General features: G+C 37.4%; 1 protein-coding gene across 1 annotated transcript in view; it reads right to left on the minus strand.

Annotated features, from left to right (window-relative positions):
- Positions 1 to 848: 848 nt before the first annotated feature.
- The window catches only part of itpk1b (inositol-tetrakisphosphate 1-kinase b), a 49,688-nt gene continuing 34,138 nt past the window's right edge, over positions 849 to 16,398 (minus strand). The window contains exons 6-11 of the mRNA XM_052620025.1: positions 7,132 to 7,230; positions 6,316 to 6,356; positions 5,777 to 5,942; positions 3,998 to 4,065; positions 3,664 to 3,826; positions 849 to 3,280 (exon numbers count right to left, since the gene is read on the minus strand). Coding sequence (XP_052475985.1) covers positions 2,970 to 3,280; positions 3,664 to 3,826; positions 3,998 to 4,065; positions 5,777 to 5,942; positions 6,316 to 6,356; positions 7,132 to 7,230 — 848 coding nt within the window. The 3' untranslated portion in view covers positions 849 to 2,969. The remainder of the gene's footprint in view (positions 3,281 to 3,663; positions 3,827 to 3,997; positions 4,066 to 5,776; positions 5,943 to 6,315; positions 6,357 to 7,131; positions 7,231 to 16,398) is intronic.

The raw sequence follows: 16,398 nt of genomic DNA on the forward strand, positions 1-16,398 counted from the left end.
AGAAAAATCGCTTACAAAAATGCTTCTATTAAACCAAGAAAACTGCACTAGATAATTATATACTATAGGTGTTTAATAAATATAAATATAATAAATCAGTCTTTTTTTTTTACCACTCAGGTGTTAATTTAGTATCATTTATCTACTATTATGATTTTCGTCTTTTTTATTTTACAGCTTTAGTAATTTTGTCATTTTTGTTCATTTAATTTTGTTATATAAATATTATATTTAAATTAATTAAATGTCTATATCATTTCTATATTTTTTTTAGTTCTGCGCCAGTTTTAATAACTTTGTCATTTTTTTATTTATTACTTTTTTGTTGTAGAACATCATGTTATTAATGTACTGAGTGTTTTTATAGTTTATGTCAAGTAAAAACTTATTTTATATGGTGTATAATAATGTTATGGTTTCAGTAATTTATTTTTTAGTGGTTTTATTTTTTAAGGTTTAACTATAATAACCCGGTCTCACACATTTCCATTGTTTCGGCTTTCTCTCCAGACACTTCTTTTTAAAGTTAAACTACTTTCAAACAGTAAGATGTGCCTCAATGTCCACTTTATGCATGCAATCCATGGGAGAAAGTTCGAAGATCTGCAGTAACATAAAAGTGAGTACATGTGCTGAAAACTTAATAATAGGGAACTTCTGGCATGAACACATCTAAAATGCATGAACGGTGTATAATGGCCCTTTCAAAAAGTCAAGCACCGGGTCACATTCTGATACTGAAGTAACTAGAGATGCTAACCCACGGTCCTGATGGTTTTTTGGCCCTGGTGTGTAAGGGGAGACTTATACAACACCTGAAAACAATTACAAATGATACACACAGAACATTTAGCAGGTGAGGAGGATTTCTATTTGATAGCACAATGAAGGCAAAAGTACACAGTAAAAAGGTAAAGCTGTGTTAAAGGCTGTCATTCTCTCAAATGCTAAAAGGACTCAGACTTAATCTGAACACACTCCCCATTAATCATATAAACATATTCCAACACTCCTGATATAAATACCTACACCAAGCAAGAGGCTACACTTCCAAAAAAAAAAAAAAAAACATCTTGTTGAGGTCAACAGGGCTCATATTCTTCGAAACGGCATCTAAATGATAATGACCATTTAATTTGCATTCCATAACAATGGAGGGAGTTATTATAGAAAAGGATATTAAACAGTTTGGTGTACCTATGAAAATATTCATCTTAAAAAATGGACCCCATAAGAACAAGAAAAGCATTAACATAAGGTGCTAAGGGCCAGTGGAGTGGCATAAATGTTCACTTCATATAGACTGAACCAAATGATGACAGCAGTCCATTCATTCACTCCGCTCTCATTTACCGCATCAAGACACTGTCAAATCTCTCCACACATTCACTTCTCTCACAGTGAACAAAAACAAGCTGCTTTCTGCTGGTCTTCAACCGTGTAGGAGTAATCCGAGTCACTTTATGGGCACTAAGTGGGCGAAATTTCTTTTATAAACATGAATACAAATAAGATTATCATTTTGTTATTCTACTAAAAAAAAGAAAAAAAAAAGAAAAAGAAAATACAGCTGTGGGATGTCTAAGGCTTTCAATACAATATATGCAAAAAAGTTTCTAAAAGAGAACCTAAAAAGCGTTTTAAATCCCTTTTTGGCTTTATTGCATTTATTTAAATGTATAAATGATGCTAAATTGCTCAGATGGTTTTAAGTACATTGATATTGGTGCTAAACTAATAATTAATTCGGCTTGACCTGCCTCATAAAACGGATTGATTTAAATCAGCAACCAAATGCAACGGTTCACTAACAATGTGATGTATAAAACAAATACTTTGTATTCATTAGTAAATTAGTTAGCAATTATTGGATTTATAATGAATATATAAAATTGCACAGATCTAATATATATTTGTTTTTGTTTTTTTACCAAGGAATGCTAACCAAGAATCAAAGAACTGAACTCTCTGTGGAAGAGATGTGATCTTTGCTATTAGAACAAGACAAAATACTCCCAACATACACATCAACATCCATCTCAGCTAATCTGAAGCGAAGTTCAAAACTGGATCATATACAAAACATTCGAGGTTCTAAAGTAGCGTCTGCTATAAAACAACACACGCATACAAGGAATGTCAGAATATCCGCTAGCAACCGTCCAATCAAACTCAACGTCGCCATTTAGAAGAATTTTAGAATAGTAGAATGTTTGCCTCTTCAGAGTTGACTTTCATAAAACGATCAAGATGCTTGACAGTTCACCTGGAACTTCATCATTCGGTTTGCTTCCAACTTCATATAACATCTTATGATACGATGCGTTGAAATGCACATGAAAAATGTCAAGGATGTCAACGATGTTTACAGAAGGATGATGGAAGTCTTCTGGAGCATTATGAAAAGATTACGGAGTGTCACAAGGTCTGTAGATGCTGCACAACAACATGCACTGTGGATCCTCACAATACAGGATTTCCACTAAACACAGAGCACAAAGACATTTTAGGTGTCCTGTTTGTTAGATTATTGGGTGTGTTTGTGTTCCATGTCATTAAAAACACACACAACTGTTAGCTTTTTTTCCATCAGCAACAAAAAACAAACTTCCGGCGTAAATATCCAACATGCCTATTTAACATCCACTTATTATGCACTGTGATTCAAATTAAAAAGGATATAAAAAATAAAAAAAAATGTGCTGATCACTGATGATTTCCCGAAAGTTTGCATTATGGTACGGAGTTGTTAGACTGAAGAGAAAGAAAATGAAAAGAAAAAACATATACAAAGGCATAGGAGATAGAATCCAATGCCCATTATCAACATCATTGATTATTCCCAATATAGTTTATTTTTGATTACAGATATAGTATCAGTATAACAGTTACTGTGGTATGTTATTCAGTTTGTCTTCACAATTTGGATGCTGGGACGAGGGGGAGGGGGGTGCGTGGGGAGACAGCGGTTATTGTGACGAGGCTTTAGTGGCTATCGTGGACACGCAGTGCTGTTGGAAGTTGGGGGACATGGCCGAGTTGCAGCCCAGTCTCTGATGCGGGCCTTTCAGACCACCGTCGCCCTCCACGATCCAGGGGCTGCTGTCCGACTCTTTGCCGAGCATGCCGCAGCACTCCTGGGACGGGGCGCAGTTTCGCTCTCCTGCGCCTAAAGTGGGCAGCTGGCCGGGAGGGGGAGGGGGAGGAGCAGAGGGGTCTTGGAGGACACTGATGATGTGGTTGAGGAGATCACTGAAGAACTCTGGGACACCCTCATATCCTGAGAAGAGTGAAAACAAGCGCTCATGTATAGAATCTGTGGTCATGAAGAGGATTTTTGAGCATGCTATTACATGCTATTAAAACAAAACAATGTGCAATCAATATACTGCATTTAACACAGTAGCACATATATATATATATATATTTTTTTTTTTTTTTGCATGACCCTAAATACATGATGTTAAAAATAAAGATTGAAATAAATATACTCTATTTTTCAAAATGTAGGGAAAATATGTAATCAGGTTAACTTAAAGCAAAAAAAAATTGAAATTTTATGAAACTGAAATTTAAGGTGAAACATAATGGTGAAATGTTCACAATTGATCTCTATCTGGCCTGGGAGAGTTGCCTTGTAGTTAGCAGGATACAGATACACACCAGGGAATGCGTTGATGTCTATGACTGCGTGTTGACCCGTCTGGTTGTTAATGATGACGTCGATGCCGAAGAGCGAAACCCCAAGAGATTCCCGAAGAGATTTACACAGTTCCCTAATGACATCATCATTCGGTGGTTGGGAAACACCTTCTACGTTGTCTCTCTGTCAAGAATGCAAACGAAAGAGAAATGTATAACAAGCTTCCGACCTAAAATGATTACAATTATTATTAAAAACTATGCAATACCCATCGCTTTAATAGCAGCCGGGGTTTGTTGTATTCAAGCTTAACGAACACAATACTTTTTGTCGACCGGAGAGAACTGAACTTACTGATGTGAGGTCAGATGATGACTCTGGCTTGGACACATTGTGGCTATTAAAGAAAATCGCTTTTCTGTCTGTAAAGGCATAAAAACAAACACGTAACTGTGAAAAACACTTTCAGTTGCAAGTCAGTTGAATTAAAGTGAAAGAGTAAGAGTGCAAGTGCACAGGGAGCCACTAGACAGCAGCAGAAAGCTACGGTTCAGCAGAGAGAGTCAAAGCTTCAGGAGCGCCAGGCAGAGAGGGGGAATAAACAGACTGAGGAGGAGGAGGAGAAAACACAAACATCTAGAGCCAAGAGGATGCTGAGATTCATGGCCTCCCACTCAAATGATAGTGAAGAAATTCATTTAGCTTTCCTTCTTTCAGCAGACATCAAAACACCCCAAATATTCATGATGTACATCTATTAATCCTCAGATATAATATCTTTTTGACCCTAAGAAAATGACTCTTCGTCTGTGCCAATCAAAATAAAGCATTGGCCTGTCAGAAAGAGAACAAGCTATCTGAAGGCCAAACATTAAAAGGCATTCAAATGCAACATGCTTTGTGGTTTAGAAAGCCATATAGGTTTTAAAACATTTTAACTCCAATTTGGATATAACCTACAGATTGTATTGCTAATATTCGTAGTTTACTTCATTTTGAAATTCTCTGACAGCATGAAAATATGCATTGCTCAATAATGCCTGTGTAGAAACATTATTTTATTCTGAACTAATGTTTCTCCATTAATGGCCATTGAAATTTGTACCTATGTATTCAGACGAAATAATCAATAAATCAAATGCAATGTATTTGTTTTAATTTAATGAAAATCTTTTCTTTAAATTCTCTGCTATTGCTATATATATATATATATATATATATATATATATATATATATATATATATATATATATATATATATATATATATAACATAATAATTCAGAATTAAAATGTATTATTATTTTCTTAACTATATATATATATATATATATATATATATATATATATATATATATATATATATATATATATATATATATATATATAAAATAATAATTCATAATTAAAATTTATGATATGGTGTTATGAGTTCTCATTGGCTTTGCACTTACAATATATTTATCTTTGGGCTTAAAACATGATTGTTTTGGTCATTCAAATCCTTAAAACAATAAAAAAATATATTAAATAAAAACGTAAAAGCCTTGTGGCATAGACTGTGATTTCCTGAATCTCACTGAAGAACTGCATCAGAAACTCTTCAGCCTTTTTCTTCACAACTTCACATAATTCTTAGAAACCACTAACAGCCTGGTCGTTCTTTAGAAACACTGTGCCTCCTTTTTCTTTGTTTTATTCTTCTAAACAGGTTTTTTCATTTGAATACCGCTGGAAGGCAAGGCATGTGTACTTGTGCATTGTGGAGCACAGAGCTGACCTCCTGAATTTGCATTAAACTAACAAGACGCTCTCCCAGTAACCGTAACTGCTTTGCATGGACTCCAAGCACATTAGCATATGCAAACGGACAATACTTTATAGCAGGCCGCAGTGGAAACCAGACTTGGGTGAGCACTTTCGCTGTCTGGGTTTCAGCTAAATTTGACTCGACTCTTTAGACTGTGATGTCAGCTATGCAAAGGCATCTGGGGTATACAGCAGGAATGTTGTAATGTAAATCACGCCTAAACAAACTGAATGGTCCAATCGCAGTGAAATAAACCATTTCGCAGCAGTGGCCTTCCATGGAAATAACATGAATAAAGAGCTGAAGTGTGGGATGAAGGTTTACCAGACGGTCCAGAGGGGAAGTTCTTGAGTGAGGGTCTCTCCACTACAGTGTGCGACTCGCCCACCACGAACACCTTATAGAGCACGGCATTGTGGTTTATAAAACTCTGAATCACACACGGTGGCTTCACGTCCTTTAGGTCCTCTGCGTTAAATATTATAGCCATCTGCAGAGAAACACAGTGAGAAGAGACAGAAAACGTAAACCGATGAAAACACTCTTAAAAGTAAAGCTTTCAAAAGAGGCTTTTCACAGTAATTCCACATTTTGGGTTCCATTTGAAGAAATCTTGTTTTCTTAGAATATATAACTATGATTTTTTTCACTATAAAGAACCTTTTGTGCATTTCAAGTGGATGTTGAACATAGATCTTATGTGTAGTTGAACTTTCCAGATTGACTACTTCTAAGGTTCAATATCATAGCATGCCGACTCGAAGGCAGCAAGACTAGTTTTTGAAACAATGCTCTGTGTGTATTAGTGTTTCATGACCTCTGTGGTCACATGTCACAAAAACAGAATCAGAAAAGTCTCTTACCTCATGAGAGTTAGTTCCGTGAGCAACCCGTGTTTTGCAAACTGTGCAGAATGAGAAGAACAGAAACACACTCTGAGGTAGTGGATGAGTTTGTTTAGTTCCTAACAATTAGTGAACTCCTAGAACATTTAAACGAGGTAAAATCTATTTTTGTGACTTTAAGACTTCTTTTATGCACAAATAAACTCAATGCTGTATTACCATACAAAACAAAACCATGCAATCACAAAATACATAATGTATATCAGGTTATGTCACTAAACAAACCGGAGTACTCATTCAACTTCAAAAGATGGCATGTTTAAAATAATGAAGACATGTTTCTTATTCAATATACATGTATGCATATAACTATATATGAATTACAGGTTTTGGATTTTGCTGATATGATACTAATGTCAGGGATTTGACACTGTGTGTGTCCTCACAGAAGTTTATCAGTTGCATGTTTTTAAAGCTTTGCCAATTTAAACATTCAATTGACTTAAAAGAATTAGAAGATGTGAAAAACAAGGTTCTCTTTCGCGTCTTCTTGCACTTTAATCGGACAATCCCCCTTACCAATTTGAGCATTAAAGCAATTTTAACACATTCAAGCGCGCACAAGATGATGTGAACAACAACTCCATTCGGTATGTTCTGTGTGCACAGCGCACACATATAGAGCCGTTTCTCAGGCAACTTATGGACTGACTTTCCAAGTCTTCTTGCAGAACAATAGTAAATGTTACAGCACATTTAGTGTGGGATTTATAGAACATGATGCCTTGGTTAAACATTGTTTTCGGTTTCAGAAAGAAAAAGGTGGGAACTTACTAAAAGGGAATGTAAGGCCATGCTGCTTGATCTGCTCCAGCGTGTCTGGGCCACACTCGCTGTTTAGCACCATAAATGGAGGAGAACAGATCCTCACATCTGCAGAGAGAATGAAAGACAGGAAGAGACAGGTGAGTCCTGCTCCAATGTTATATGCATTAATGAAATTCCAAGGAGGTCTTTGCTGGTTTGGTGCTAGTCTAGCAGGTGGAGCAAGCTGTTCTCCATCAAAACAGCAAGGATAATAGAAGAAAAATGCAAAGGCTTTCACTGGAGTCTAAAATGCATGAAAAACACTATCCGTCAGCATTATTCATCTCAAAAGGCAGTCGATTGGCTGATGCATTAATTTGGAAGTGTGCAATTTGAAATCTGGCATCTTTGTTAATGGAGCCACAGATCTTTTAACAAAACTCCCACTGACCAGTGGTGATGAACATTTAAGCAAGGAAAAGGGAAGCAAAAACAATATAAACGGACCTGAATTGTGTAATAGGCAGCGATGCATTTACAGGGATGATGTTATTTGGTAATAGTAGATGTTATCCCCCACGACTTTTATAGAACAGCTTGTGTAAAGCCTTCTGTCATCAGTTACCCCTTTACTTCCCTATTTATTTTACCGAATGGAGAACAATGCACAGAAGGCACTGAGTCTGACTCACTCTGCATAATGCAGGAGCCATTCAATAGAAGCACAGCAATTTGACCCGTGGGTTCAAGGCTTTGTTTGAAAATACTGTAGTCTCACTGTCCTGGGTATCACTCAGATGAGCAAACAGAGCCATAGATGGAACAAGAGTGTCAATGGCTGTGAATGAGTGGCTATGTTTGCGAATTCCGACCGGAGGCACATTATCAGATAAGGATGAATCATCAAAACAGAGTTGCACACTGGGCTTAACTTGGGAATAGGCTCTTCTGACTTGGGCTAGTAAGCAACGGCGAGGAGGTTTAGTGAATGAATCTGCTTTGCTGCAGAGTTTCAGTGTTCATGCTTTTATCTAGGCAGATAAGGCATGTTTTGGGAGGGTTTTTTTGAGTGTAGCACAGGAAATGAGTCGAAGAGCGAAGCCTCAACAGGCTGATGACACAGCGCACTGATATGATCACGGTAAACCGCCTGTGTGGAGAGGGAGCAAAACTGATAATGAGATGCTTTTCAAAGCTGAAGAAAAGACTCCACATGACTCGAGACTTTTATTACACATTATGAAACACTTCAACACGCAAGAAATAACATTAAGACTATTGAAAACATTAATAAAGCAATAAGCCCCAAGAAGCCATGGTTTACAGTGAATTTATAAAAGCTAAAGGGCGTTGTTAGGCTCAACGGATGCGGAGTGGCTTAAACCCCCTTTAGCAGTTATATATTCACTGTAAACCACAGCTTCATGGGGCTTATTGCTTTTATAAAATGGTTATTCTATATACGTAGTAAGGTTAAGGACAAAATCGCAAGCTAGCCGTTCACTTCCTGTTTTGCCTAGCTAGCTTTTGAGATGGTAAATAATGGTATCGCTACGTTTATATGACAACAATTTAGTCAAAAATAGAAACGTTTTTCCCTTATGTTTTTAAAAAGTTAACGTATACACGTTTTCAAAACGATTAATGTTTACACAGATCCGCGAAAACGGCCTAAAAAGCTGTATTACATATACCAGGCCAGTAGTTGGCGCTGTTACCTTGTTCGTAAACAGTACCTATAGGGAAGTGATGATTACATGTTGTATATGATGCATCTCCGCTGTTGGTTGTAATATCGTTGAAGTAAATCCATAATTTGCTAAAGAAGTGTTAGCAAACTCTTGAGCAGCAACAACAGTACCATGCACTCCGCCATTGTTGTGTATGTTTGTTCGTGCTTGCCTTTAAAATCGACACGTACTGCGCATGTCTACATACCTAACATGTATTACACACGTGCATGACGTCACAGTTAAAAAAAAAAGTTTACATGGAAATGATAAATGGTGGCATTTTCAAAAACGTACACTTTGAAACCAGAAATATCCCCAAAAACGCTGTGGTCATGTAAACAGGCAAAACACATAAAAAGTCTGCAGTTTCTGGCAGAAAAAGTTGTTGTGTAAATGGCCTCTTAGTCGTGTGAGCAAACTACTATTACCACTTATAAACACTTCAACCACAGTGAGCATCCAGACTAAGTGTTGTTTGCTTTTAAAAAACTGAAACAAATATGTGACCCATAAGGGTCGAAATTAAGATTTATTCATCATCTGAAAGCTGAATAAATAGGTTTTCCATGGATGTATGGTTTGTTAGGATTGGACAATATTTCGCCAAAATACAACTATCTGAAAATCTGGAATCTGAGTTTCCAAATAATCAAAATATTGAGAAATTTGCCTTTTAAGTTATCAAATTAAGTTCTTAGCAATGCATATAACTAATCAAAAATTAAAGATTAATATATTTATAGTAGTAAATTTACAAAATATCTTCATGGAACATGATCCTAATAATTTTTTGCCATAAAAGAAAAATCAATCATTTTGCCCCATACCATGTATTTTTGGCTATTGCTTCAAATATACCCCAGAGACTTACGACTGGTTTTGTGGTCCTATGTGGCAACGTTTATGCAAATATGAATAATAATGTTCTCTTAAAGTCCATTTTGGGAGCACAAGACCATGTAAAGTTAGTAAACTTGTAACTTTCATGCAATACACTCAAACGATGATGTTACGCATAACCTAGATAACCCTAACCAAGATACTCACCTCAAAAACACAACTGATATGATTTAAAGATAAACTATTAAACATTTTCTTCCGGTCCAATTCCATTTGCGGAGGCAAAGTTCTAGAAGGTATTTGAGTTCCGAGATGTTAAGCAATTTGTGTTTTCGATGGCTGTTAATACAGACTTATTATTAGAAATGTAAATTCTATTTAAATTGGCCAAGAGTTGTTCTGTAAATAAAAAGGGAAGAGTAATGAGATCTTCTTTAGCAGGTACAAACGCTTAGTGATGTTCCCGTTTCTGGCTCAGCGAGGATCCAGGATCAATCTCCGCTCTTGTCTAAACACTTCAAGCTCCCTGCAGACCTGCCGGAGCCGGCCGAGACATTTATATGATAATTATGAAATGTTTAGAACACGTTTATAAAGCACTGCTTTGGAGTTTTGGCTCTGACTCTGCCGGACAGCACAGATGGTAAGCGTAATATCATACACGCTTCTTCCTCCATCCATTCATTCCTTTGATATGGGCGATGGTGGTTTTGTAAAAAGCTCAATCTCGGCAACCCAATTAAAAAAAACAAAACAAAAAAACAGTACCAAAATAAGTTCAAACTACAAAAAAACACCCTTTGAGTTGATTAGATCTGAAACCATGAAAGCAGATGCCTTATACAGTGAAATGCTCCATCTCATGCACAAACAAATGCTGTCCTGCTTTGTCTCCACAGACAGAATGTAAGACAGCAGGACAATGTTGAAGCTCTTCAGGTTGTGCATGAGTCATATGGCCAAGGGTAGAGCCAGAAAACGTGGCACTAACCACTAGGCGTCTCATTAAGAAATAGACTAGAATTGACTGAGGACTGGGATGACAAACAGCATTCATTACGGCACTAAAGTGTGTGGGCAACTTCTTGTGTGCTGGTGAATACTGGTGGGAACTGATCAACTGATAACTACAAGTACAGATTATAGATCATAGCTCTGTTCCCAGTACTGAAACTACCAAAAGTATCAAATTAAATTAAATTAAATAATAAAAACACAATTCTCAGTTCAATCATTTTGTATAGTTTTTAAAATTTTTAATGGATTCTTGAAAACATTTGGGGAAAATTATCTGTAGCACGCCTCCTGTCCTGCAAATATCAGGGATCTTCACCGTTTTCAGCCTCGATCACTCATTTGGCTCAGTTTTATTTACAGGTTTTCGCCAGCTCTACATTACATGTCACTTTGTCCCTCTTACTGAAAATAAACAGTGTCAATGGCTAACGTTTTCCAGACACTTGTCCTACACCACGCACCCTGTACTGCGGTCCATCTGTCATCAAGAAACCTCATCACCTGTATTCAGTTAAAAATGTTAACAGAATGTTTGCAGTGTAATAGAAGTAAACAGTGCTGTGCAGTATTTAATTTCAATGTAAGTAGTTATCCAGGGTTGAACCAAGGACCAACTAGGGCTGCACAATTGGGGGGGGGGGGGAGTGGGGGGTTTTCTATTATATTTCTCTGATGAAGTTTACAATTGTGATTTTAAAAGTGCTTAGAAAAACTAGGTTTGCTGTGCTTTTTTGTAAGGCTCTACAATTTGCGATTAGATTAATTAATTGTATTACTAAATAAAATTATAAATATTGCTTAATAAACCCTTTACTCTTTTACTTTAAAATAGAAAAAAATTAAAATAAATTAACTGGAAAATTATAATACTAGTACAGGTATGTACTAATATTATAAATACTAGCATTTTGTACCATCCGTTTGGTGGCGCTAACTAGGGCTGCACGATATTGGGGAAAAATGATATTGCGATATTTTATTTTTCTGCGATATATATTGCGATATTTTTTCTTACAAACAAAAATGGGGTGAGCACACTTACATTCTCATTTTAAATGATTTAAACATCGACACCATCGTTTCAATTGATTAATATGCACGAGGGAAAGAGCAAGACAGCCCTCGTGTTGTTTGAAGACGGCTCACTCTCTCTCTCGCGTGCGCGTGTTCGTTCGTTCTCTCTGTCTCTTTCGCGCTCTCTCTCTCTCTCTCTCTCTCTCTCTCTCTCTCTGTCTCTGTCTCTGTCTCTGTCTCTGTCTCTCTCGCGCGCTCTCTCTCTCTCTCTCTCTCTCGCACTCTCACTCTCTCACTCTCTCTCTCTCTCTCGCGCGCGCGCGCTCTCGCTCGCTCTCTCTCTCGCTCTCTCTCTCGCTCTCTCTCTCGCTCTCGCTCTCTCGCTCTCTCTCTCAAATTCAAATTCAAATGAGCTTTATTGGCATGACTTGCACAGTATTGCCAAAGCATTGTACATTACATGAATAAGGAATAAACAATTATATAATACATAAAACAAAAAACAGATTCGTAAAATAATTAAGTATATGTATACTTTCTCTTTTTTTTCTTCAAACGAGAAACAAGTAAAATACAACAACAAATAACAAAAAAAAAAAATAATAATAACTTTGCATAACAGTACATGTAAGAAATGCTCTTGCTTCAGTTTTGTCCACTGGCTGACAGTCTTAGTTTGTGATAGGCTGATACATATCTTGCTGCTGTTGTGATCGTTTTGGAATTTTCCCCTAAAATGTGATTTAATTTTTCTGTATTTGGTAATGCCATAAAATTTGGTTCTGGGGAAAAAGCGCTGTGCGCGTGCACTCTCTCTCTGTCTCTCGCGCGCGCTGCCTCTCTGTCTCTCTCTCTCGTGCGCGCGCGCGCTCTCTCTCTCTCTCTCTCGCGCTCTCTCTCTCTCTCTCTCTCTCTCTCTCTCTCTCTCTCTCTCTCTCTCTCTCTCTCTCTCTCTCTCTCTCTCTCTCTCTCTCTCTCTCTCTCTCTCTCTCTCTCTCTCTCTCTCTCTCTCTCTGTCTCACTTTCCGGTGTGACTGTTGCGCGAGGGTGTGGTTGCAGGTGCAGGTGCAGGTGCGTGGGAGAGAGCGGTTTGCGTGAGTAAATGTGAGATTGGGAGCGTGGTTCTTTTTTTCTCTATCTTTACTTTTCTATTTTTTCTTCTATGTTGTTTTAGTTTTATTTAGTTCATTATTAGTGGTGTAGTTTAAGTGGGTTCGTGGTTCTAGTGGAGGCGTCGACCGGTGTAACCGGGAGTCATGCCGGTTCGCGGTGTTGGAGGAGGAGCGGGGCTTGAAACGCTCACGCGTAGACATGCTTTTAAACTTTGTTTAAGTATTGACTGTTCTGTGGAGGATTGCGCTTTGGCAGTCGGGGAGATTGTTGGTTATGAAAGTGTTAAATCCGCGTCAAGGATGAACAACGGCGTCGTGATCTTTGTTGATAGTTTTGATAAAGTTGCAACAATTGTTGAACAAGGAGTAACGATCAAAGATATCTTGATTCAAGCGGTGCCGCTCGTTAATCCGGCAAAAAAGGTAATTCTGTCGCAAGTCCCTCCTTTTATAAGTAATGAAATGTTAGAGAGAGAACTGTCGAGACATGGACAGCTAATGTCGCCGATTAAAACAATTGGCCTTGGCTGTAAATCTCCCCATTTGAGACATGTTGTCTCTTTTAGAAGACAGGTTTTCATGATCCTTAAAAACAACAGTGAAGAATTAAATTTAGTGTTCAAGTTCAGAGTGGATGATTATGATTACAATGTTTATGTAACGTCTGGAAGAATGAAATGTCTAGGATGTGCAATGGAGGGCCATCTTATACGATCATGCCCAAAGAAATTCCCTGTTGTGATTAATAATAAGACCATAGAACAGGGTGAGTCAAGTAAACCACAGAGACAAAAAAACAATGAGTCAAACGAATCTCAGGGACAAAAACAAAGTGAATCAAATGAAAATCAAGGGCAAAAACAAAGTGAGTTAATTGAAATACAGGGGCAAAAGCAGAGCAAATTAATTGAAACGCAGGGACAAAAGCAGAGTGAATCACATGAAATTCAGGGACAGAAACCGAGTGAATCACATGAGATTCAGGGACAGAAACCGAGTGAATCACATGAGATTCAGGGACAGAAACAGAGTGAATCACATGAGATTCAGGGACAGAAACAGAGTGAATCACATGAGATTCAGGGACAGAAACAGAGTGAATCAGATAAAACTCAGGGGAAAAAACAGAATGAATTACAATTTTTTCAGGGACTAAAACGTAATGAATCAGACGGGTTAAAAACTGAAAAATCACACAAAGCTCAGAAGCTTGAACAAAATAAAAGATCAAGACAGAGGAATGAAGAGCTTTTTCAGGCCCCATCTCCAGTTAAAAACAGTCGACGGCATGACATGGAAAAGGCCAGAAATAGCACGCAGAAAGGAGTAGAGGAAGTGGAATGTCCTTTGACTGAAGAAAGTGAGATGCTGGTAGATGACAAATATGACGATGATATTGTTAAGGAAAAAAAAGCAAGAGATGAGTTTCAGGAAAAGATTTCTCTTCATGATTGCTCCCAAACTTCTTATAGTGACGTTGAGGTAGACTCTGATGCAGAATCTGTAGTTTCCTCACAATCCTTGCCCCTGGAAAGAGGGGGCTACTCTATGTTGAGTATTAAGAAGTTTCTTAAGAGCACTAAAGGAGCTAGGAATGTTAGACTTGAGAATGTGTTTCCTGATCTGCAACTTTTTATTGATTCAGTTAAGAATTTTCAGAAAAGTTCTGAAAGTGCAGGGGAAAAAATCTTTACTGATCAAGAGAGGTTTCGCTTAAAGAAACTTGTTTTAAAAGTTAGAAGACAGTTAGAAGATGGCGATTATGTTTAGTATTTCATATTTGTTTATTTCCTGTTTCTCTTTTGGTTTTCTTTTTTTCTTTTGTTTTATGAGTGAGTTAAAAATAGGCAGTCTGAATTTGAATGGAGCTAGAGATGAAAGAAAAAGAGCTACATTTTTCAGACTGTGCTCCCTTAAAAAATTAGATGTTATCTTTGTACAAGAGACACACAGCACTGTTGATAATGAAGTCGATTGGAAGAGAGAATGGGAGGGTGATGTTTTTTTAAGTCACAAAACTAGCAACAGTTGTGGAGTGGGTGTTCTTTTTTCCAAAAGTTTCAATCCTCAATCTGTTGAATGTGAAGAGTTTATTGAAGGTCGACTATTAAAAGTCAGAGTATTATATGAAAATGTACAATTTGTATTTATCACTGTATATGCCCCGGCTGTTGGTAAAGAGAGATTGATTTTTTTAGAAAAGGTAAATGATGTCATTAGAGATTGTAATGATAAAGAGTTTTTATTTCTAGGTGGAGACTGGAATTGCACAGAGAGTAGACTTGACAGAAATCATGTAGAGCCTCATCCTGCCTCTCGTACTCTTCTGATTCAGATGTTAGAGACTCATGTGCTACATGATGTGTGGAGAGGGTTACATGACAATCACAGGCAGTATACCTGGACTCATTGTAAAGACAATTTATTGTCTATGGCCAGACTTGATCGTTTTTATTGTTTTAAGCATCATTCTAGTGTTGTTAAAAATAGCTTTATTAGCCCTGCCGGTTTTTCTGATCACTCACTTGTTGTGATTTGTGTCTTTCTGAAGTGTGTAAAGCCCAGTAGCGCCTATTGGCATTTTAATACTTCTCTACTCGAAGATTCAAATTTTAAAGACACTTTTGTCTCTTTTTGGAAAAATCACCAAAGTACAAAAAATGATTTTATGTCTTTACAACAATGGTGGGACTTTGGAAAAGTTCAAACAAAACAGTTATGTCAACAGTATAATTGTAATGTTACCAAAGGTTTATTGAAGTCAGTAAAAGCTCTGGAGGCTGAAGTAGAAGAGCTTCAGGTCTTGGCTGAAGCCACAAAGGATCAATGTTATCTTGAAGCTCTTGAGATAAAAAAGTCTGTGTTAACGTCCCTGCTTGGTGTATCAGCACAAGGAGCTCTTATTAGGTCCCGCTTTAAGAGTGTGGCAGAAATGGATGTTCCTTCACACTTTTTTTTTGGATTGGAGCAGAAAAATGGTCAAAAGAGGTATATTCACAGTCTAAAGTCTGACTCTGGACATTTGCTGTCTGATCATGCTGCTATCCGTAAGCTTGCTGTCAGTTTTTATAGTGATTTGTATAAATGTGAACACCAAGAAGAGCAGATGTTAGCTCAGAGTTTTTACTCTGGTCTTCCCCAGGTTAAACAGGAAAGTAATGTGGTGTTGGAAGCAGATATTTCCCTGGGGGAGCTGTATGTAGCTTTGCAGAGTATGCAGAGCAGGAAAACTCCTGGACTAGACGGTTTACCTGTTGATTTTTACAAGTGTTTTTGGTTCATAATTGGAGAAGATCTCCTGGCAGTGCTAAAGGATAGCTTAGCCAATGGACGTCTGCCTTTAAGTTGCAGGAGGGCAGTTCTTACTTTGCTGCCTAAAAAAGGTGACCTGCAGCTCTTAAAAAACTGGAGGCCTGTGTCCCTGCTTTGTACTGATTATAAGTTACTATCCAAAGTTTTGGCAAATAGGCTTGTTAAAGTGATGGATCAAATTGTTTTGCCTGATCAGACCTATTGCGTTCCTGGCAGGTTGATTTCTGATAACATTGTTCTCATTCGAGACTTGTTAGAAATCTCTA

The sequence above is a fragment of the Carassius gibelio genome, chromosome A17 (assembly GCF_023724105.1).
Source record: "Carassius gibelio isolate Cgi1373 ecotype wild population from Czech Republic chromosome A17, carGib1.2-hapl.c, whole genome shotgun sequence".
In the NCBI taxonomy this organism is placed as follows: Eukaryota; Metazoa; Chordata; class Actinopteri; order Cypriniformes; family Cyprinidae; genus Carassius; species Carassius gibelio.